General features: G+C 37.6%; 1 protein-coding gene and 1 long non-coding RNA gene across 2 annotated transcripts in view; one reads left to right on the top strand and one right to left on the bottom strand.

Moving 5' to 3' along the window:
• The window catches only part of crabp2a (cellular retinoic acid binding protein 2, a), a 27,187-nt gene extending 2,240 nt beyond the window's left edge, over nucleotides 1-24,947 (top strand). The window contains exons 2-4 of the mRNA XM_061982938.2: nucleotides 19,324-19,502; nucleotides 23,466-23,582; nucleotides 23,655-24,947. Coding sequence (XP_061838922.1) covers nucleotides 19,324-19,502; nucleotides 23,466-23,582; nucleotides 23,655-23,705 — 347 coding nt within the window. The 3' untranslated portion in view covers nucleotides 23,706-24,947. The remainder of the gene's footprint in view (nucleotides 1-19,323; nucleotides 19,503-23,465; nucleotides 23,583-23,654) is intronic.
• The window catches only part of LOC140679676 (uncharacterized), a 108,419-nt gene that overhangs the window by 10,031 nt on the left and 73,385 nt on the right, over nucleotides 1-25,003 (bottom strand). Inside the window, exon 3 of the long non-coding RNA XR_012051045.1 lies at nucleotides 22,022-22,105. This is a non-coding gene — a long non-coding RNA (uncharacterized lncRNA). The remainder of the gene's footprint in view (nucleotides 1-22,021; nucleotides 22,106-25,003) is intronic.

The following is a 25,003-nucleotide window of genomic DNA, read 5'->3' as shown; positions in this document are numbered from 1 at the left end:
AGTGTCTATATTATCTATATTAGCCTACTATCAAAATGACTTTAAAAGCCTTATATAAGTGTTATAATGAAGGCAACACATGATGTAAGTGTCTATATTAGCCTACTATCAAAATGACTTTAAAAGTCTTAAATAAGTGTTATAATGAAGGCAACACATGATGTAAGTGTCTATATTAGCTATAATAGCCTACTATCAAAATTACTATGTGTCCCAGACTGACGCAAATCTTCCTTGACAGAAATGTTGAAATGTAATATTGATTCTACAAATGTTTACAACATTGGAAAACATTAGCAAAACGGAGGCTTTTCAGAGGGTGAGATAACTCCTGGAAATAACTGGCTTAGAATGGCCAAAAGTAAAGATGTGTGTGTTCAAGTTGAAGGAAACGGAAATTACAAATTAAATGAGCTCAAATATACCTACAAACGAGGCATAATGATGCAATATGTACATACAGCTAGCATAAATAGCATGTTAGCATCGATTAGCTTGCAGTGACCAAATATGTCTGATTAGCACTCCAACAAGTCAATAATATCAACAAAGCTCACCTTTGTGCATTCACGCACAGCATATAACGTTTGGTGGACAAAATGAGACAAAGAAGGAGTGGCATAAAACACGTCTTTCTGTGGCAGCATCAAGGGAAGTTGTACATGTAAACAAACTACGGTGCGTTCAAGGACCGCTGAAATCAGGACAAAACGGCGCGCGCCAAATCCTCTCATCAGTGAAGTATGTTTAATATAAATAGTGGGATTTCTAACAATTAGGAAGGTTTGTGTCATGTTTGTCCTCCTACAGAAACCATATTAAAACAAAAAATAAATGTTTTTCCACATCTTTTTCCATTTTCATACATTTTTGAAAAAGCTCCAGGGAGCCACGGCATAAATAATCATGCAGAAGAGAGGAGGCTGCAGGCTTCACTACACATCCATTATATATATCCATCAATAACGCATATATGTCAGGTATGTCCAAAAAGTGTCCCATCCAGCAACACAATCTGGAATTTTTATTTATTTATTTCAGCAACAGTATGTATTATAGTCTCATAAAAATAAAAATAAATCATATTTTTGAACAACAACTACATGCATTGTCAGGAAATTAATGAAATAAGGAAGGAGCCAAACTAATAATAATGCATAGATTAATATTAGATATAAAAATATATCTAAATAGGAGCACAGTATCAGATATTGCATTGTGCAACGACAATAACGACGAGGATGGCTGACCAAATTTATTTAAAAATAAAACAAGACGTAGTTTGTAAATGACGCATTTTAATGTAATTTTTAAAGATGGCTATCTGCGACACACCCAGAGTGGGTCGTCCTGAGAATCACTAATTATGTGATAATAAGCACATTACTATCTACTCTTATTACTTACTTACTATTTACCCTTATATTATGATATTTTGCTCTGATTTAAACAATTTCCACTTCAAATATGGCGTCTTTTTTGGGGGATATTTTCCAATTTTACCTCTTTTTTTTGCCTTAAATTAAGCATGTTCGAAATATAAAAATTAGGGCTGCACAAAAAAGTGTTTCATATTAATCCCGATTCTGAATCGATTCATGACTTTCAAAAATCCGATGTAAAAAAAAAATCTATTAATTCTTTCTTCTTTTTTTCTTAAAATCTATTTTTAAAAGAATGAGCTTTTCTAACCTGCAACCTGTTTGAAAACGTTTCGTTATGATTTTTATACCAAATAATACGTTGCGAAAATCGGTTTGAATCGAGAATCGTTTCTACATCGAATCGAAATCGTTAGGTGCCCAATGATTTATATCTCTTATAAAAATGTCTAAATAAAATACAAACATCAACACTGCAGTAATATTGGCCCTGTTCGAATATCGTGGCCCCTAGGATAGCGTTCACATTTGAACCAATACGGTATCGATTCCCAGGTACAAGATACCAGTACTCAATTGTACCAATTTTTACTACTTTTGTGTGTGTTGTTAAAAATAATTATTTTTGATAATAAAATCTTATTTTTATTGCATTATTAGTTTCATTATCACGTTTCTGGGTCTCAATTACAATAAGTTCAAGACGTTAGATGGCAGTAGTGTAAAGTTCATGGTGTTATTTTTTTTTGCGCCCTACAAAGTGTTAATACTGCAAGTATTGTGCGTATTACTCACCAGCTGTTTGATTGTAACATGCAGCTTAGTTGTAGTTTTCATTAACAAATTTGGAGGCGTCGAAATTGCCATGTAAAATCACTAATGCTAATCATTAGCATGTCAATAGCAAAGCCAATGTATATTAGCATCTAGCTAGCGTCTTTTTGGAAAATTGGAGCCTTACTTTACTTACATTGGAGTGTTTGTTTGTTTTTTGAGTTGATTACTGTATTACTGTTTAAAGTTAAAGTCCCAATGATTGTCACACACACACTAGGTGTGGTGAAATTTGTCCTCTGCATTTGACCCATCCCCTTGATCACCCCCTGGGAGGTGAGGGGAGCAGTGGGCAGCAGCGGTGCCGCGCCCGGGAATCATTTTTTGGTGATTTAACCCCCAATTCCAACCCTTGATGCTGAGTGCCAAGCAGGGAGGTAATGGGTCCCATTTTTATAGTCTTTGGTATGACTCGGCCGGGGTTTGAACTCACAACCTACCGATCTCAGGGCGGACACTCTAACCACTAGGCCACTGAGTAGGGGGTCCCATACCAGGGGTCCCCAAATTTTTTGACTCGGGGGCCGCATTGGGTTAAAAAAATTTGGCCAGGGGACGGGCTGTGTATATATATATATATATATATATATATATATATATATATATATATATATATATATATATATATATATATATATATATATATATATATATATATATATACATGGGCTGTGTATGTATATATATATATATATATATATATATATATATATACACACATACACAGCCCATCCACATATATATATATATATATATATATATATATATATATATATATATATATATATATATATATATATATATATTTATATATATATATATATATATATATATATATGTGGGTTAAAAAAATTTGGCCAGGGGACGGGCTGTGTATATATATATATATTCATATATATATATATGTATATATATATATATATATATATATATATATATATATATATATATATATATATATATACATGGGCTGTGTATGTATATATATATATATATATATATATATATATATATATATATATATACATACACAGCCCATCCACATATATATATATATATATATATATATATATATATATATATATATATATATATATATATATATATATATATATATGTGTGATGATGTCACGTTATCGATGGGAAAATGCATTTTTAGACAATATGATTTACTTGAGAGGCTAGGAGACACCGAGAGTAGCAAGCGGTAGAAAATGGATTAGAAAGGACAGATTTAAAAAGATAACAATAAAAAAAATAAAAATAAAAATAAAAATAAAATATATATATATATTTTTTTTTTAAACTTGGGACTGATTTTGGACGGATTTTGGACACTGGCGGGCCGGATACTGTAAGTATTGTACATATTACTCACCAACTGTTTGATTGTATTGTGCATCTGAGTTTTAATTTTCATTAACAAATTTGAAGGTGTCGAAATTGCCATGTAAAATCGCTAATGCTAATTATTAGCATGTCAATAGCAAAACCAATGTATATAGCATCTAGCTAGCACCTTTTTGGAAAATTGGAGCCTTACTTTACTTATGTTGGAGCGTTTGTTTGTTTTTTGAGTTTTGAGTCGATTACTGTATTACTATTTATACCAGGGGTCCCCAAATTTTTTGACTCGGGGGCCGCATTGGGTTAAAAAAATTTGGCCGGGGGCCGGGCTGTGTATATATATATATATATATATATATATATATATATATATATATATATATACATATATATATGATGATGTCACGTTATCGATGGGAAAATGCATTTTTAGACAATATGATTTACCTGAGTGGCTAGGAGACACCGAGAGTAACAAGCGGTAGAAAATGGAAAGGACAAATTAAAAAAAGATAACAATTAAAAAATTTTTTTTAAAAAGATAATTAAAAAACATATATATATATATATATATATATATATATATATATATATATATATATATATATATATATATATATATATATATATATAAAACTTGGGACTGATTTTGGACGGATTTTGGACACTGGCGGGCCGGATACTGTAAGTATTGTACATATTACTCACCAGCTGTTTGATTGTATTGTGCATCTTAGTTGTAGTTTTCATTAACAAATTTGAAGGTGTCAAAATTGCCATGTAAAATCGCTAATACTAATCATTAGCATGTCAATAGCAAAACCAATGTATATTAGCATCTAGCTAGCGCCTTTTTTGAAAAGTGGAGCCTTACTTCACTTATGTTGGAGCGTTTTTTCTTTTTGAGTCGATTACTGTATTACTGTTTGTACCAGTGATCCCCAAAAATTTGGCCGGGCTGTATATATATATATATATATATATATATATATATATATATATATATATATATATATATATACATATATATGATGATGATGTCACATTATCGATGGGAAAATGCATTTTTAGACAATATGATTTGCCTGAGCAGCTAGGAGACACCGAGAGTAACAAGCGGTAGGAAATGGATTAGAAAGGACAGATTTAAAAAGATAACAATTAAAAAAATAAATAATGATAAATATATATACTTTTTTTTTTTTACTTGGGACTTCCCGCGGGCCGGATACTGTAAGTATTGTGCTTATTACACACCACCTGTTTGATTAAAACATTCATCTTAGTTCGGGTTAAAATCGCCATGTAAAATCGCTAATGCTAACAGTAGCCTGTCTGTGGAAAAGCTAACACGTTCCAGAAGAGCGGAGCCTCGCTTTACGTCCGAGAGTTCCCTACCGAGCACACTTGCTTTGTCGGCATTGAATACTGCGACATTACCGAGGGGTCGTTTGGCTGAGTCCGCTCTCAGTGCTGCTGGAGTGATCGGCAAGTGCCGCAGTGTACCCATCCCTAGTGGCCACTGATTGGCTCAGCCTCAGGCAGCATTAATATCATGGATCTTAACCTGTTTAAAAGGTCGTAAACATGTTTTTTTTTTATGCTCTAGCTATGAAAATATTTTATACATAGTTAATGATTCAGACTTGGTACGGAACCAATTCCCAGACGACTGTACTGTGGTCTTTATTTGCACCCCTGATGTTATGTTAAGACGTCACAGCTGGACGAGACCTGTCAGCGCTCTCACCAGCCGTCTTCCCTCCATCCCTCCATCCCTCACTCCCTCCTCCTTTAAGCTTCCTCTGCCCTCTGTTATGATCCCTGACCCCCGGATCTGTGTGCGTTCAAGCTTTTCGGGGAGGGGGGGGGGGCCGAGTCTCAAAAAGTCAACCCGTATACTCGATGCAAAATCTTGAGCGGTTACTTGAGAAGCCCCCCCACCCCACACACACCCCACACCCCACTTGGCTTTAAGTAAGCCACTCCGCATGGGGTCAGTTAATGTCTGCACGGCTCAGCTTGCCGCTTGAAATAAACACAGATTTTCTGCAAAAGGAAACATGGCGCTCGATCGCACCGAACCCAACTCTTCACGTGTTTGCGCCACTTTCAAGAGAAGCTTTCTGTTTGTTTTTGTTTTTTTCACCGCCATAAAGAAAATCCTCATGGACATGATCTGGCTTGATAAGCTCGTCCTGTCTCTACAACCCTCCACTTTTGAGAGAAAAGGCTTCGCAGCACATCTTAAAATACATCTGTCAGTCATTTACAGACATGGGAGATCTGATTTTGATCATTTTGTTCTTCTTTTCTTGTTAGCAGTGAGTACTTTTTGATTCGATTCAATTCAGAAGCGGTTCTCGATTCAAAATCAATACCTTTTAAAGGGGAACATTATCACCAGACCTATGGAAGCGTCAATATATACCTTGATGTTGCAGAAAAAAGACCTTTTTTTTTTTTAACCGATTTCCGAACTCTAAATGGGTGAATTTTGGCGAATTAAACGCCTTTCTATTATTCGCTCTCGGAGCGATGACGTCACGTTGTGACGTCACATCGGGAAGCAATCCGCCATTTTCTCACTTTCGTCGGTGTGTTGTCGGAGGGTGTAACAACACGAACAAGGACGGATTCAAGTTGCACCAGTGGCAAGAAATTGGACGAAATTTGTTCAAAATACGAGGGTGTGGGGAAAGTCGACGAAATGGTCAGTCGTTTGTTCCGCACACTTTACCGACGGAAGCTATGCTACGACAGAGATGGCAAGAATGTGTGGATATCCTGCGACACTCAAAGCAGATGCATTTCCAACGATAAAGTCAAAGAAATCTGCCGCCAGACCCCCATTGAATCTGCCGGAGTGTGTGAGCAATTCAGGGACAAAGGACCTCGGTAGCACAGCAAGCAATGGCGGCAGTTTGTTCCCGCAGACGAGCGAGCTAAACCCCCTGGATGTCTTGGCTCACACCGTCCCTTATGCCACCGAAGATGATCAAGAGAAGAATATCGACCCTAGCTTCCCTGGCCTGCTGACATCAACTCCAAAACTGGACAGATCAGCTTTCAGGAAAAGAGAGCGGATGAGGGTATGTCTACAGAATATATTAATTGATGAAAACTTTATTCATTACTCGCGGTTTTACGTACATTATTATACATAAACTGTGTTTACCAATAATTTAGCTTAAAAACATTTATTTTTTTCAATCATTCGAGTACATTCGGGTAGTCTTGTGTAATGCAGTATTTTATGTCTATTTAGGTATGGTAAACCTGAGTGCTGAAATCGTGGAAAAATATATGTTCTTAGCGCGCCTGAAATGGGCTGTCTGCACTCTCAAAGTGCATGTTGTTGCCAAATCTATTTCATATGCTGTAAACCTAGTTCATAGTTGTTAGTAATTATCTTATCAGACAGTGTGAAGCCGCTGAAATCCGAGTCTGAATCCGAGCTAATGTCGCTATACCTTGCTGTTCTATCCGCCATGTTTGTTTGTATTGGCATCACTGTGTGACGTCACAGGAAAATGGACGGGTGTTTATAACGATGGTTAAAATCAGGCACTTTGAAGCTTTTTTTAGGGATATTGCGTGATGGGTAAAATTTTGAAAAAAACTTCGAAAAATAAAATAAGCCACTGGAAACTGATTTTTAATGGTTTTAACCCTTCTGAAATTGTGATAATGTTCCCTTTTAAATAACATTGAGTGCCAGTTCTATGATGAACTACATTCCTCCATAAATGTGATAAGCAGCTGGGATACATTTATATATTACTTAAAAAAAAAGGTTTTGTTTAATAAAATTATACCCAAACATTTAATAAAGTCATATACAAATAAGGCAACGAGAGAAGTATGCAACACTTTTCTTTTCCAAAGTAAATCTGTACAGCAGATATGATCATCTACATCAGGGGTGTCAAACGTACGGCCCGAGGGCCGAATCAGGCCCGCGAACAGGTTTTAGCCGGCCCGCGGGATGAGTTTGCTAAGTATTCATTCATTTCATTTTCATTTATTTATTTATTTCAGGCAAGGACATAAAAAAGCACAAAGTTGACAACACATAATAATATAAATTAATATAGTACAAAAGGTAATGTATAGTATGTAATGCATAATTGTCCAGTTTTGCCTGAAAGGGAGTAGTAAGAAGATAACTTATTTAATCCCACCCCCAGTTCTCCATTTAGTGATTATTCACATGAGTTTCACTTACTTTGTTCAAGGATTATTATACAGATGTTGTATCATAGTGGCATTACTACACTGTATAAAAATTAGCTGAAATTTTTGAATGAAAGAAACTGATGTTCTAAATGTGTCCACTAGATGTCGCAATAGAAAAAAAAAAAAAAACACATGTTAGTGCACCAGTCAAGGAAAACAATCAAACTACATAAATAACATCCTGTAATTTGATTTTTATATTATTTTTTTATCTTGATGGATTGAAAATTAACACCAATGAGTTGACTGATGAACATTATCACATCATTTATTCAGAAAGTATAAATAACGACAAATAAAGGTAGAATACTATAAACTGCAACATGTAAGTGTAAAAAAAAAAACAACATTATGATTTGTATATTTTCAGAATGTGCTTGTTCTATTTTTAAACCAAGAAAACAATCTGAAGTTGTCTTTATTTTTAAGTAATCGTGCCGTGATTTTACCAGTGTGGCCCACTTGGGAGTAGATTTTTCTCCATGTGGCCCCCCATCTAAAATGAGTTTGACACCCCTGCTCTACATCAATAATATGACTTGCCTGAGTGGCTTGACCGGATAGATTTAGAAAAAAACCCCAAAGTTTAGATTTTTTGTGTTAATCAATTAAGAATCATTACAAATAAGAATCACGAGTCATTCTAAAATCAACTTTCTTTTTTTATTTTACACCCCTACCGGGCACCGATTCACGTAAAATCCAACGGTGACATGGTACGGTACGCCCGGTAGCCGACTTCGGCACTTGGCAATCACTCCAGCAGCACTGAGAGCGTACTCAGCCAAACGACCTTTAGGTAATGTTTTAATGCCAACAAAAAAAACTGACTCACAAGACACTTACATAAGTAAAGTAAGGCTCCACTTTTCCAAAAATGCGCAAGCTGATGCTAATATACATTAACTTTGCTATTGACATGCTACTGATTGGTATTAGCGGTTTTTCTGTGGCCATTTCAACACCCCAAAATTTGTTAATGAAAACTCCAACTACGATGCATGTTACAATCAAACAGCCGGTGTCGTGAGTACAATACTTACAGTATTAACACTTTTTAGGACTTGCACCCGTAATTGCAACTTGATATCATGCATGCGAATGAGACTTCAAAAATGTGATAATAAAACAAGATGCAACAACAGGACAGCAGGAATCATAATCAACTCATTTTTGAATGTTGCCATAAAAAAATTAGATTTTACTGTCAAAAATAAAAAATTGGTACCGTTGAGTACCGGTATCGATCTTCAGGTATCGGGAATTGGTACTGTATTGGTCCAAGTGTGAACGGTACCCATATTGAAGCACTGTTGCGACATGCGTGATTCTGTAAATTCGCAGACCTTAATTGTTTCCAGATGTAACCTGGCAGTAAAACGGCCGATCAAACAAAACAGAAGTCATGGTCATGGACCCACGAGCTGCGGAAGCTAGCTCTCCAATCAGCTAAACACACTCTATAAGTCCACGGGCACGTCTTTGTGAATTTACTCAGGAATTTGTGAAACTGAAACAATTGAAAAAGAATGTCATCCTAAGTTAACAATACTAACAGGGACACTCGTGAACGTGTTAGCATAGTAGCTAATGCTAACGATGCTAGTGTCATTACATCACAATAGCAAGTGCGAATATGCTTGAAAACACTCAGACGCCCTGAGATCGGTAGGTCGTGAGTTCAAACCCCGAGTCATACCAAAGACTATAAAAATTGGACCCATTACCTCCCTGCTTGGCACTCAGCATCAAGGGTTGGAATTGGGGGTTAAATCACCAAAAATTATTCCCGGGCGGGGCCACCGCTGCTGCTCACTGCTCCCCACACCTCCCAGGGGGTGATCAAGAATGATGGGTCAAATGCAGAGAATAATTTCGCCACACCTCGTGTGTGTGACAATCATTGGTACTTTAACTTGAACTTTAACATCACACATGGGACGGTTTAGTAAGTAAAACTTACAAACATTGCTTGGAGTGATGAATGAAAAATCCCGACGAGTAGAAACGCTATGGATGGCTAGAAGACACCTGCAACACCTGCTGTGGGCAAATTCATCCAAAAGATGGTGCCACAACACAAACAATATAACACCCTGTCAGTGTTTTTGCTTGTTTTTTTTTGATAAAATAATTTTTGCTATTGCCGTCAGCAAAGGAACGTCCATTAATTAGCCGCTCCGTCTTCTAAGCCGCAGGGTTCAAAGCGTAGGAAAAAAGTAGCAGCTTATAGTTTGGAATAGAGATGTCCGATGATGGCTTTTTTGCCGATATTCGATATTCCGATATTGTCCAACTCTTAATTACCGATTCTGATATCAACCGATACTGATATATACAGTCGTGGAATTAACACATTATTATGCCTAATTTTGTTGTGATGCCCCGCTGGATGCATTAAACAATGTAACAAGGTTTTCCAAAATAAATCAACTCAAGTTATGAAAAAAAATGCCAACATGGCACTGCCATATTTATTATTGAAGTCACAAAGTGCTTTTTTTTTTTAACATGCCTCAAAACAGCAGCTTGGAATTTGGGACATGCTCTCCCTGAGAGAGCATGAGGAGGTTGAGGTGGGCGGGGTTGAGGGCGGCGGGGTTGAGGTGGGGTGTGTAGGGCGTAGCGGGGGGTGTATAATGTAGCGTCCCGGAAGAGTTAGTGCTGCAAGGGGTTCTGGGTATTTGTTCTGTTGTGTTACGGTGCGGATGTTCTCCCGAAATGTGTTTGTCATTCTTGTTTGGTGTGGGTTCACAGTGTGGCGCATATTTGTAACAGTGATAAAGTTGTTTATACGGCCACCCTCAGTGTGACCTGTATGGCTGTTGACCAAGTATGCTTGGCATTCACTTGTGTGTGTGAAAAGCAGTAGATATTATGTGACTGGGCCAGCACGCAAAGGCAGTGCCTTAGTTTATTGGCGCTCTGTACTTCTCCCTACGTCCGTGTACACAGCAGCGTTTTAAAAAGTCATAAATTTTACTTTTTGAAACCGATACCGATAATTTCCGATATTACATTTTAAAGTATTTATCGGCCGATAATATCGGCAGTTTGATATTATCGGACATTTCTAGTTTGGAATTTACGGTAAATTATAGTGAAACTCTTTCAAAACAAGTTACAGGTTAGAAAAGCTTCTTCTGGTTGCATACAGATGGGCGTTTCAAAAATGTATTCTTACTTTAAAAATTAATAATAATTTAAGCGATTTTTGTAAATTATGCATCAATCTGGAATCGGGATGAATTAGAATCGTAATTCGGATACAATATCGATTTTTTTGTGCACCCGTAGAAATGAGTAGACAACTTTCCAAGGTCCACAATGACAACACTGTACACACAATGTACAATAAGTACATCCTGCTGCACTGCGATGGCTTCTGAGCGTGTGTATATTTACTCTTGTTGACAGGTGGGAATGTGTGCGAGGTGGGAACACACACTTACCCCTCACACTTGAAAAGAGAGTGTCAATTGCACACATGCTCACATCTACACATGGGATAATAGCGCCCTCTACGTTTCCTCACAGCACCAATTATCTGGTTATCTCCTTGTTGAACAGTTGTCATGTACTTACTGATAGACCGGGGGGGAAATACCTTTGATAGGAATAAGACTGGGTGTAACTGCACTGACTGACTGTGTGTGTGTGTGTGTGTGTGTGTGTGTGTGTGTGTGTGTGTGTGTGTGTGTGTGTGTGTGTGTGTGTGTGTGAGTGTGTGTTCTTGTATTTCTACCCTTCTTGAGACATCAAACAAGGAAAAGTACCGAAATCATGGTCCCAATACGGAAAACCATTGCATCTAATAGAGGGCCAAATACTAGAGTCCGTGAACATTGCTCCAAAGTCAGGATTTTTTGTTGATTTAATGTGCATACAAAAGTAAACACTGACAGGTGCAAAGGCAGCAATATATGATAAAACAAGACGGCAGGTAAAGAAGGACTTCCCTATTCATCCCCGGAAAAACCCGCCAGGCTGATTTTACGACTTCCGGTGCTGACGTAAGACAACCCACGTCCCATATGTGACCATAGGATGAACAAATACACTACGATACTAAGACTATAATGGCCAACAGTTAGCTTCTACAGCTGGGTTGCCCAAAGTGCGGCACAGGGGCCATCTGTGGTCCGTGACTCGTTTGTCATCAGCCTTAAGCACATTACAAAAAACAAAAAATAGAGAATGTCTCATTTGCACCCCTGGTGGTGAAATCTTTAAAAATTAGGGTGGTCCCAAAAAGGAGGGATTTTTCTAATTGACTGAGTGCCGGTTTTAAATAACAAGTGTGTATACAAATTTGAAGTGCTCCCCCTCTGGCCAACATATGTAATAACAAGTGTGTGTAAGAAATTGAAATGCATACCCTTTGGCCAAAATGTATTAAAAAATTTTTTTTACTGTAATAAATTGAAGTAAATAATGAAGATTAAAAACCAATTACAAACAAAGAAATAAAATAACAAATGAACTAAAAGCAGTCATTTTCCTCACAATGTGTAGAATTTTTTCTTATAAATTTGGGAACAATTTTATAAGTAAAATTATTACTTTTTTTTATGTAAAATTATTACTTTTTACTGCAAAATGGTGACATTTGTCATATACAATTCCGACTTTTATCACAAAATTGCCAATTGTTTTGTTGTTCTTGTAAAACAGTGACATTTTATGAGTAAAATGACTTTGGTCATAATTTTGCCAAGTAAAATTCCGATTATTATTCGAATATTGCCAACATTTGAAAGTTTTCTTATAAAAGTGTGACTTTTGTCGAGTAAAATTGCGACACTTTTCATAAAATTGCCAACATTTTAAAGTTTTCTTATAGAATTATGACTTTTGCCGAGTACAATTACGACTCTTTTCATAAAATTGCCAACACTTTAAGTTTTTTTTTTGTAAAATTGCGACTGTTATTGAGTAAAATTCCAACTTTTATCATAATATTGCAGTAATGTTCAGTTTTTCTTCTAAAAATTTTGACTTGCGTTGAGTAATATTACAACTTTTATTATAATACTGCCAAAATTCTAAGTTTTTGTTGTGAAAGTGTGACTTTCTTCATGTGAAATTCCAAATCATTTTTCACAACAAGCTTTTTTATATTTGCATAGAATGTATATATCATTAATGTTGTAAATACATCCATCCATCCATTTTCTACCGCTTATTCCCTTTGGGGTCGCGGGGGCGCTGGAGCCTATCTCAGCTACAATCAGGCGGAAGGCGGTGTACACCCTGGACAAGTCGCCACCTCATCGCAATGTTGTAAATACAAATCATATATCTAGAAAGGGTGGTCCTAAAGAGGTAGGCATTTTTCTGAGGTCTCAAGAAGGTAACAAATACAAGAATGTGTGTGTGTGTGTGTGTGTGTGTGTGTGTGTGTGTGTGTGTGTGTGTGTGTGTGTGTGTGTGTGCAAACTAAAAATGATTAAGTCTAGACCGAGTGCAGATGTGCTGGCTTCACTTGATCATATGACCTCATTGTTTCCCTTCATTATAGGGGAACTGCGCTTCTTTTGGAATTTTGTCGACCGTTCACAATCCTTATGTAAGACGAGAACGTATGTTTTTCTTTTTTTTTTAATGCATTCTAAGTAGTGTTGTCCCGATACCAATATTTTTGGTACCGGTACCGGTACCAAAATGTATTTGGATACTTTTCGGTACTTTTCTAAATAAAGGGCACCACAAAAAAATTGCATTATTGGCTTTATTTAAAAAAAAACAAACATACAATACATTAAACATATGTTTCTTATTGCAAGTTTGTTCTTAAATAAAATAGTGAACAAACAAGACAACTTGTCTTTTAGTAGTAAGTAAGTAAACAAAGGCTCCTAATTTAGTCTGCTGACATATGCAGTAACATATTGTGTCATTTTCCATTCTATTATTTTGTCAACATTATTAAGGACAAGTGGTAGAAAATGAATTATTAATCTACTTGTTCATTTACTGTTAATATCTGCTTACTTTCTCTTTTAACATGTTCTATCTACACTTCTGTTCAAATGTAATAATCACTTATTCTTCTGTTGTTTGATACTTTATATTAGTTTTGGATGATACCACAAATTTGGTATCAATCCGATACCAAGTAGTTACAGGATCATACATTGGTCCTATTCAAAGTCCTCATGTGCCCAGGGACATATTTCCTGAGTTTATAAACATAATATAAAAAAAAAAAAAACGAAAATAGATTTTGGGATGCTAAAAAATATTGATGTAATCATAGTGATTAGTGTTCTGTCTTGTAAATGTCCAGTATTATTATGTATTTTACAATGTACTGCTTTTATATTTCCTGTGTTTTATATAATTACTTTGAACTGTTTTATATTTAAATTTTTTATCCTATACCAAATAAAATGTATTATTATTATTATTATCAAATATTATAGTAGTATCGACTAGATACGCTCCTGTACTTGGTATCATTACAGTGGATGTCAGGTGTAGGTCCACCCATGGCGTTTGTTTACATTGAGGAACGTTGTCTGTGGAAAACAATATAAGGTTATGGACAATTATTTGTCCCAAAGTAGTCATTGCTGTTTCTCATGTGTTGTCGAAGAGAAAAGTATACGTTGTGATGCGTCTGTGAAATTGACATGCCGCCATAATGAGCAAAATACATACATATTACATGTTATTATGACTGTTACTACATCACATATATACTTACAGCATGTATATAAAACGTTGATGGAGGTTTTTGGATGTTTTTAGCGCGCTTTATAGGCGGAATAAAGTGACTTCCATCGGTTAAATTTTTAGCTGACTTTTGCTAGTGATTAGTCATGATTAAAAATGCAAAACAAAAAAATTAAAACAATTATATATATATATATATATATATATATATATATATATATATATATATATATATATATATATATATATATATATATATATATATATATATATATATTGCCAAAAGTATTTGGCCGCCCATCCAAATGATCAGAATCAGGTGTCCTAATCACTTGGCCCGGCCACAGGTGTATAAAATCAAGCACTTAGGCATAGAGACTGTTTCTACAAACATTTGTGAAAGAATGGGCCGCTCTCAGTGATTTCCAGCGTGGAACTGTCATAGGATGCCACCTGTGCAACAAATCCAGTCGTGAAATTTCCTCGCTTCTAAATATTCCAAAGTCAACTGTCGGCTTTATTATAAGAAAATGGAAGAGTTTGGGAACAACAGCAACCCAGCCACCAAGTGGTAGGCCACGTAAACTGACAGAGAGGGGTCAGCGGATGCTGAAGCGCATAGTGCAAAGAGGTCGCTGAATATCTGCACAGTCAGTTGCTACAGAACTCCAAACTTCATGTGACCTTCCAATTAGCCCACGTAGAGTATGCAGAGACCTATGGAATGGGTTTCCATGGCCGAGCAGCTGTATCTAAACTATACATCACCAAGTCCAATGCAAAGCGTGGGATGCAGTGGTGTAAAGCACGTCGCCACTGGACTCTAGAGCAGTGGAGACGCCTTCTCTGGAGTGATGAATCACGCTTTTCCATCTGGCAATCTGATGGATGAGTCTGGGCTTGGTGGTTGCAAGGAGAACGGTACATTTCGGACTGCATTGTGCCGAGTGTGAAATTTGGTAGAGAAGGAATTATGGTGTGGGGTTGTTTTTTAGGAGTTGGGCTTGGCCCCTTAGTTCCAGTGAAAGGAACTTTGAATGCTCCAGGATACCAAAACATTTTGGACAATCCCATGCTCCCAAACTTGTGGGAACAGTTTGGAGCGGGCCCCTTCCTCTTCCAACATGACTGTGCACCAGTGCACAAAGCAAGGTCCATAAAGACATGGAAGACAGAGTCTGGTGTGGATGAACTTGACTGGCCTGCACAGAGTCCTGACATGAACCCGATAGAACACCTTTGGGATGAATTAGAACAAAGACTGAGAGCCAGGCCTTCTTGACCAACATAAGTGTGTGACCTCACCAATGCGCTTTTGGAAGAATGGTGGAAAATTCCTATAAACACACTCCGCAACCTTGTGGGCAGCTTTCCCAAAAGAGTTGAAGCTGTAATAGCTGCAAAAGGTGGACTGACATCATATGAAAGTGCCATCCCATTCTTAACCCTATGGGTTAAGAATGGGATGGCACTTCAAGTTTATATGTGAGTCAAGGCAGGTGGCCGAATACTTTTGGCAATATAGTGTATATATATATATATATATATATTGTGTGTGTGTGTGTGTGTGTGTTCTTGTCTTACATAAGGATTTTGGCAAAATTCCCAAAAAAAGTGCAGTTCCCCTTTAATGGACTGAATGTTAGCAAGGTTACAAACACATGCCTGGTTTTGTTTAGTCAACACAGTTTAATTGATTGGAAGCAGTCGTGATGTTTACAAGAGTCTGAATGGGAATATTCATACACAGTAACCCTAGCTGGTTGTGCAAGTGCGCACTTTGTGACTTTTGGCCTCGGTTTGAACTTGACTTTCGAAATCAACTTGAGTAAAGGGAAGGACCAACATGTTCAACATTGGCACACCTGCCGAAGATGGTTTTGTTATGACTGGAGTAAGGGTTTGTCTTGACTACAAACACAATAAAGCTTTCATTTGTCAGTTGCTCTTAGGAATGTAACCACAAACGATAATAACAATAAGCGCGGTAAAACTCCCGACGATCAGTATTACCGTTTTCAATTAAAATTATGGAATAACCGTCACTAATACAGCACTTTGATAAACTCCCAGATTGACTCGTACCAGCTCGCTTGCTTAAATGCTGACATGAAAACAAGATACATTATCATCTTTCCTCATTAAGAAACGATACTCAGAAGAATACGAGACGGTGGTGTTTTTACGGTGTGTTCAAGAACCGCTAAACAGAGTAGGACGCCAAAACGCCCGTCAGATGTAATAAATATAAACAATATATTTTGTTACGCACTTTTCATTTAAGTACATTTTAAAGTGATACAGTACAAATCAATATTCAAAACAATAAAAGCGTAGACATTAAAACAGATACAATACTGAGTGAAGCATAGAAAAACACAAAACATGCAAAATGTTTTTTTTTCTAGCAGTGTCTTTTTATTTCAGTTTGTCGTATTTTGTAAACAACTCAGTCCAAACATGTGTCGTGTGTATAAGTACTTTTTGAGCACATTCTGTCACTGTGAATGTACTAACTCATGTTCACTTCATCATCTGTTTGCTCTTTGCTCTGTTCACCACTGCACTATTATTAGTAGCCTAATTATGTCAGTACTTATAATCTTTAATAATTCTTGTTTACATTGAACACAGTCTACCAAGACAATTGTTTTGTGTATTAAACACACTTGGCCAATACAGCTGATTCTGACTCTAATTCTGATTCTGGTAATAATGATAACCGCGATATGAAACTTGCATCCATGCTTTTATTTTGAAGCTTACTTGGCACTGAGCAGGAAGTCCCAGTTAATGCCTTGTCACTAGACCGAAGGTCGGCAACCCGCGGCTCTTTGGCCCCGCCCTAGTGGCTCCCTGGAGCTTTTTCAAAAATGTAAGAAAATGGAAAAAGATGGGGGGACTTGTCAGTGAAGTGAAGTGAATTATATTTATATAGCGCTTTTTCTCTAGTGACTCAAAGCACTTTACATAGTGAAACCCAATATTTAAGTTACATTTAAACTAGTGTGGGTGGCACTGGGAGCAGGAGGGTAAAGTGTCTTGCCCAAGGACACAATGGCAGTGACTAGGATGGCGAAGCGGGGATCGAACCTGGAACCCTCAAGTTGCTGGCACGGCCACTCTACCAATCGAGCTATACCGCCCCGGGGACTAACTAACAAGTTGGTGTGTGCGAAAAGTAAAACGTCTTTGGGATAACAATTCTTTTAGATTTGATTCTTGATTCAAAATCAATACTTTTTTAAAACCATTGGGTGCCAGTTCTATGATTAACGACATTCCTCCATAAAATAGATAAACAGCTTTGATAAATTTCTATATTAATTAAAATAAATCTGGTTTTGTTTAATGTAATTCTACCTAAACATTTACGAAAGTGGCTGTACAGGACAGATTTGTTCACTTTTTTTCTTTTTTTTTTTTAAATCGATTTTTTTTAATCAATGAAGAATCGTTACAAATAAGAATCGCAATTCATTCGAAAATCAAATTTTTTTTTCAGGATCAGGATCAGATCAGAAATACTTTATTAATCCCCGAGGGGAAATTACAGTTTTCAGCACAATCCCATTCAAGATCAGACAAACATTACAGGATCAAACATTACAGGTAGACAGAACAGGATCAAACATTACAGGGAAACAGAACAGGATCGCTGACGGGTCTGCCAACTTCCGCAACCCCTTACAAAAAAGGTGAGATACAGGTAAACAATGGGGGCTGGGTGGACGGGGGGAGAAAAAAAAAATCGGTCTAAGCCTGGGCCCCTGGAGAGGGGGTCCAGACTGAGGCCAAGGGAAAAAACAACTTGACACCCCTTCTTGACTCGCTAACACACCATAAACTACAAACTACTGCCATCTAACGTCTTGGACTTGCAACTGTAATTACAATTTATCGTCAAACTTGCAAATGAGCCTCAGAAATGTGATAATAGAACAAGATATAACAACTGGACAAATGTTATCATAACCGGATCTTTATCAAATGTTGCAATAAAATACACACAAAAGTACTAAAAATTGGTACCGGTATCAATTCCCAGGAAACGGGAATAGGTACTGTTTTGGTTCAAATGTAAAGGGTAACCATACCTAACTTAGACAGCGATAAGTTACGGAACATGTACAGTCGTGACATCACATGGACAAAGATAAGACCTTCTGGAGGAAAGTTCAGTGGTCAGATGAAACAAAAATTGCGCTGTTTGGCCACAATACCCAGCAATATGTTTGGAGGAGAAAAGGTGGGGCCTTTAATCCCAGGAACACCAAGCCTACCGTCAAGCATGGTGGTGGTAGTATTATGCTCTGGGTCTGTTTTGCTGCCAATGGAACTGGTGCTTTACAGAGAGTAAATGGGACAATGAAAGAGGAGGATTACCTCCAAATTCTTCAGGACAACCTAAAATCATCAGCCTGGAGGTTGGGTCTTGGGCGCAGTTGGGTGTTCCAACAGGACAATGACCCCAAACACACGTCAAAAGTGGTAAAGGAATGGCTAAATCAGGCTAGAATGAAGGTTTTAGAATGGCCTTCCCAAAGTCCTGACTTAAACGTGTGGACAATGCTAAAGAAAACCAACAAATATAGCTGAACTGCACCAATGTTGTCAAGAGGAGTGGTCAAAAATTCAAGCAGAAGCTTGTGGATGGCTACCAAAAGCACCTTATTGCAGTGAAACTTGCCAAGGGACATGTAAGCAAATATTAACATTGCTGTATGTATACTTTTGACCCAGATTTGCAGTAGTAGTAGCCTGTGCGCATTGATCGGCTTTGAGAAAAAGCAGGTTTCCGTCACACACGTTAAGACAAAGGCTTATGTTGTGTGTTTCTCAGGCGTTAACGTGATGCTCCGCAAGATTGCAGTGAAGGCGGCCTCCAAGCCATTGGTGGAGATCACGCAGGACGGAGAGACGATGTCCATTAAGACCTCCACCACCGTCCGGACCACTCACATCACTTTCACCGTGGGACAGGAGTTCAACGAATCTACAGTGGATGGGCGTCCTTGCACGGTAAACTCGCGGACATGAGAACATTCCTCTGTCGAATCACAGCCATGACGGGCGTGTTGTCGGCATTACATCAATCTGTTTGACTTGGCCGCTCATCCTATTTGGACTGATAGCATATCTCCACCCTTCCCTCAGTCTCTAAAGGCCGATCATGGCCAACTTTTTACGAACCCTTTCAACTCTCTGTGCTCTGACAGTTAACCCTCCTTCTTTCCCTCTGTCTCACAACACATCTTCTCTTTGCTCTTCCAACTTTCCCCAAACGTGGCCTCTGATTGTTTGTCTCCAAGGCAAACACGCCATCAGTTGAACAAAGTAACAATGACTCAATCCAAAGTTATCACCTAACAGCATCTTTGTGTGTTCATTAGCCAAACCACGATGACTCACTCTTCAGTTCAACTCGGTTAAGTAGTCCTAGTTTGTGTCGAGTCTTTGTCCACCATATTCTCTTTATTACTAAAAACTACTAGATCAGGTGTGTCCAAACCAAAGACCGCAAATAAGGAATCATACCCACAGGGGGATTGCTTTCATTTTAATAGCCTGACAACTTGTGACGCTGCTATCATGTAATGGACAATGTGAGTAAATCAAGCCAATGACCTTTATTTATGCTCTAAAGAACAAATGCGTATCATTTACTTGTACGACCCAGTGCGAACAACCTTACCTAGTCATGGTGCAGAAAAATAATTATAATACTTCCGACCAACACAAAATGTCAACAGGCGTGGTCACACATAACACAACCTCCTCACTGAAAATGGTGGACATTATAAAAAAAAAAAAAATACACCCGTTTAAAGCCATCACAAAGCATGATGGGGAAAATGCAAAACACTCACCACATTTTAGCTGCTTGATATTTGATTGATTACAAAACTTTAAGGATGTTGTCACAGAAGTAAACAAGGTAGAAATTGAAATTTCACATACTCTTAATATCTAATTATGTTAATTATATATCCATTATATTTATATAATATGTATACACTCACACACACACATTTAAGTGTATATACACACACACACACACACACACACATATATATATATATATATATATATATATATATACACATATACACACACATATGTATACACACATGCATATATACACATATATATTTATACACACACACATATATATATATGTATACACACACATATATACAGTATACACACATACAGTATGCATATATATATATATATGGTACTTTAACTTTAACTTTATATATATATACACATACATATATACACACATACACACATATATGTATATACACACACATATGTATACACACATGTATATATATATACCTATACACACACACACACACACACACACACACACACACACATATATGTATACACGCACATATATACAGTATACACACATATATACAGTATACATATATATAAATATATACACATTTATACTTATATTTACACATATAAACAGTACATATATACACATATATATTTACATATACACACATATATACATATATACATACACATATATCCGTATATATATATATATATATATATATATATATATATATATATATATATATATATATATATATATATATACACTCATACACATATATATATACACATACACATATAGACACATATACACACACATACACACATATATATGTATATATATGTATACATATATACATACATACATACATATACACACATATATATATATATTTGTATAAATAGCTATTCCTTGTCCTGCAGGGATTATACTTGTAGGAAACAGTTTATTTGTCCCCATTGTGGCAAGGATTAGTGATTTAGAAGTAGCTAAAACACTGTGTATACGGACGTTAGCCGCTAGCCAGTAGCTAGCTAATAGCTAGCCATGTTTAATGCTTATAGCGCCAGCTTTATAGTTAGTTTTAAAGCCAAAATACGTACATTATCCCTCTTCTGTCTCCACACAGTTTCAGCTTGCAAGTGCTCTGTGTGCGTTTCACAATGTTGACTGGCGACACTAACCTCGGTGTGCCATCAGGCACTTGAAAAAAAAGTACAGGTGTTTTTCAAATACAGTTTAGTACTTTTTTAATCCATTAGTGCTGCGGTACTTCATTGGTATCGGTATACCGTACAACCCTAAATGAAGGTATTAGGGAGTCGCTCTATTCTGCCTATAAAGCACTCGTAGAAACATTCAAAAATCTCGTTTTTTTTACACATGCTGTAAGTATACATGCAATGTAGTAACAGGCACAGTCATAATAACATGTAATATTTACGAATTTTAAGCAGCATAATAATTTCACAGACGCATCACAACGTTCACTTTTCTCTTCAACAACACTAATTATCGTGGCAGACTTCACAAGAGACAACAAAGACTACTTTGGGACAACTGATTATCCAGAACCTTATATTTTTGAGCCTGAATATAAGGAGGATGAGCTACAGATCCATCCTGTTGCAGTATTGCTAAGTGCTAAACGAGAAAATACAAACATAATAAAACAATCACTTACTTTACAATGTCTGCTCTCACTGGGATGCCGACTGATGGGATGTTTCCATTTTCCTGTTTAGATGAGGTATCAATCATAATCCACCTGGAGGTGAAAAAAAAAATATATATATATATATGTGTGTCTTTCTCACCATCTGCGGGTATAAGTTGAATGTCAAAGTTGACCAACGTCTCGGTTTATAGCTACGTCCTTCTACTATCCAGGTGAGAGCCATGATTTATGATCTCAAGTTAACTTTTACCAACTCATAGGCGATGTAGCGGCTCACCGGCTTAATATATCAATAGAGCAGCACAAGTTAGTTAGCCCTCTGTAATCATGACGCTGCTAAAAGTAGTTCCTCGGCGTTAGCGCCTATAATAACAATACTTAAGGGTTAATATATTGATTAATATTCAGGTCACGAAATATGAATGGAGTATTGTCGGCGGTTTTTGGATGTTTTAGAGGGCTTAGTGAGGTGAATTATATTTATATAGCGCTTTTTCTCTCGAGACTTTACATAGTGAAACCCATTATCTACATGTTTAAGCTACATTCAAACCAGTGTGGGTGGCAATGGGAGCAAGGTGGGTAAAGTGTCTGGCCCAAGGACACAACGGCAGTGACTAAAATGACGGAAGCAGGATTCGAACCTCAGGTTTTCTGGTCAGCTGCTCTACCATCTGAGCCACAGCGCCACTTTATGGCCGCAATCCCTGCCTGGCACTCAGCACCAAGGGTTGGGATTGGGGGTTTAATCCCCAAAATGATTCCCGAGCGCGGCCACCGCTGCTGCTCACTGCTCCCCTCACCTCCCAGGGGGTGGAACAAGGGGATGAGTCAAATACAGAGGGTAATTTCACCACACCTAGTGTGTGTGTGACTATCAGTGGTACTTTAACTTTAACTTAATAGTGTACTCCCACTAGCTGCATTGTTAGCCACCTCGTACTTGCAGTATTTTACGACTTAGAATTAATTTTAAAAAAAGAAAAGTGGTAACACTTTAGTATGGGGAACATATTCACTTGCTTATTAAAGTAACAAAGACTTAATTTACAGTTATTTGGACACTAGGGGAACATATAAGGGTTAGGGTTACGGTTGAGGTTGGGGTTAGGGTTACTAATAAGCAGTTAGGATTAGGGTTAGTTAACTCTTAGTTAATGTCTTACTGGTTGTATAATAAGGCCCTGCAGAATAAGGCATTGATAATTACTTAATAATGACTAATTAAGAGCCAATGTTGCTAATTCTCATGTTAATAAGCAACTAATTAATCGGGAATATGTTCCCCATACTAAAGTGTTACCAGAAAAACATATGGGCTCTTGTCTTACGTAAGGAATATGACTGATGGGCAAAAATTCCCAAAAAGTGCAGTTCCCCTTTAAGTTGAGGTACTACTGCATACTTGTGTCTACTACTACTTTATCAATGCATTTCAATGTTTGTCCAGAGTTTTCCGCGTTGGGAGACGGACAGCAAGATCAGCTGCGAGCAGACCCTGCAGAAAGGGGAGGGGCCTAAAACCTCCTGGACCCGGGAAATGACTAACGACGGCAAGCTCATCCTGGTAAAGACAACACGGATTTAGACCAAACAAAAAAAAACATCCAGCATTCTTTTAAACTCCTTTTTCTTTCAGACCATGGGCGCCGACGACGTGGTCTGCACCAGGGTCTACGAGCGCCAATGAACAAGAGCACTTCTCACTTTGGGTCCTTCCAGTCGGACTTATTCCTGCATCATCAGGACAACCCCAGGAGATGTCAACCTGTAGTTCGCTTTTATTCCCATAACTATTAGCGTCATCATTTTGTCTTGCGCTCCTTCACCATTTTTATAGATCAAATTGAAATACACTATATTGCCAAAAGTATTTGGCCACCTGCCTTGACTCACATATGAACTTGAAGTGCCATCCCATTCCTGACCCATAGGGTTCAATGTGATGTCGGTCCACCTTTTGCAGCTATTACAGCTTCAACTCTTCTGGGAAGGCTGTCCACAAGGTTGCGGAGTGTGTTTATAGGAATTTTGGACCATTCTTCCAAAAGCGCATTGGTGAGGTCACACACTGATGTTGGTCGAGAAAGCCTGGCTCTCAGTCTGCGTTCTAATTCATCCCAAAGGTGTTCTATCGGGTTCAGGTCAGGACTCTGTGCAGGCCAGTCAAGTTCATCCATGTCTTTATGGACCTTGCTTTGTGCACTGGTGCACAGTCATGTTGGAAGAGGAAGGGGCCCGCTCCAAACTGTTCCCACAAGGTTGGGAGCATAGAATTGTCCAAAATGTTTTGGTATCCTGGAGCATTCAAAGTTCCTTTCACTGGAACTAAGGGGCCAAGCCCAACTCCTGAAAAACAACCCCACACCATAATTCCTCCTTCACCAAATTTCACACTCCTACCACTTTGTGGCTGAGTTGCTGTTGTTCCCAAACTCTTCCATTTTCTTAAAATAAAGCCGACAGTTGATTTTGGGATATTTAGGAGCGAGGAAATGTCACGACTGGATTTGTTGCACAGGTGGCATCCTATGACAGTTCCACGCTGGAAATCACTGAGAGCGGCCCATTCTTTCACAAATGTTTGTAGAAACAGTCTCCATGCCTAAGTGCTTGATTTTATACACCTGTGGCCGGGCCAAGTGATTAGGACACCTGATTCTGATCATTTGGATGGGTGGCCAAATACTTTTGGCAATATAGTGTATGTCAATCGCCTCGTCTGACTTTTTTCGCTGTGTGTGCGCTTTGTGAGATGTGAGCTGCCAGCTTCTTTGGCCCTTTTGACTCCAACTGTTTTCCTGTGATATTTATTACTACACTATAGTACTGCCAAGGTTTCTAACTAGTGTCTCCCTTGTATGACGTGATCATATCAAGCAACCTTTTCTATGGCAAAACAATAAAGCAGCAACTTTGTCTTTGAACTTGACGTGGAAGCAGAACTATCTTTTTTTTTAGGTTTTGTCTCAGATTCCTGTAACTGGA

This window comes from Nerophis lumbriciformis, linkage group LG21 (genome assembly GCF_033978685.3).
Source record: "Nerophis lumbriciformis linkage group LG21, RoL_Nlum_v2.1, whole genome shotgun sequence".
NCBI lineage: Eukaryota > Metazoa > Chordata > Actinopteri > Syngnathiformes > Syngnathidae > Nerophis > Nerophis lumbriciformis.
Note: the sequence above shows the minus strand (reverse complement) of the source record. Positions and strands in the feature narration are given on the sequence as shown.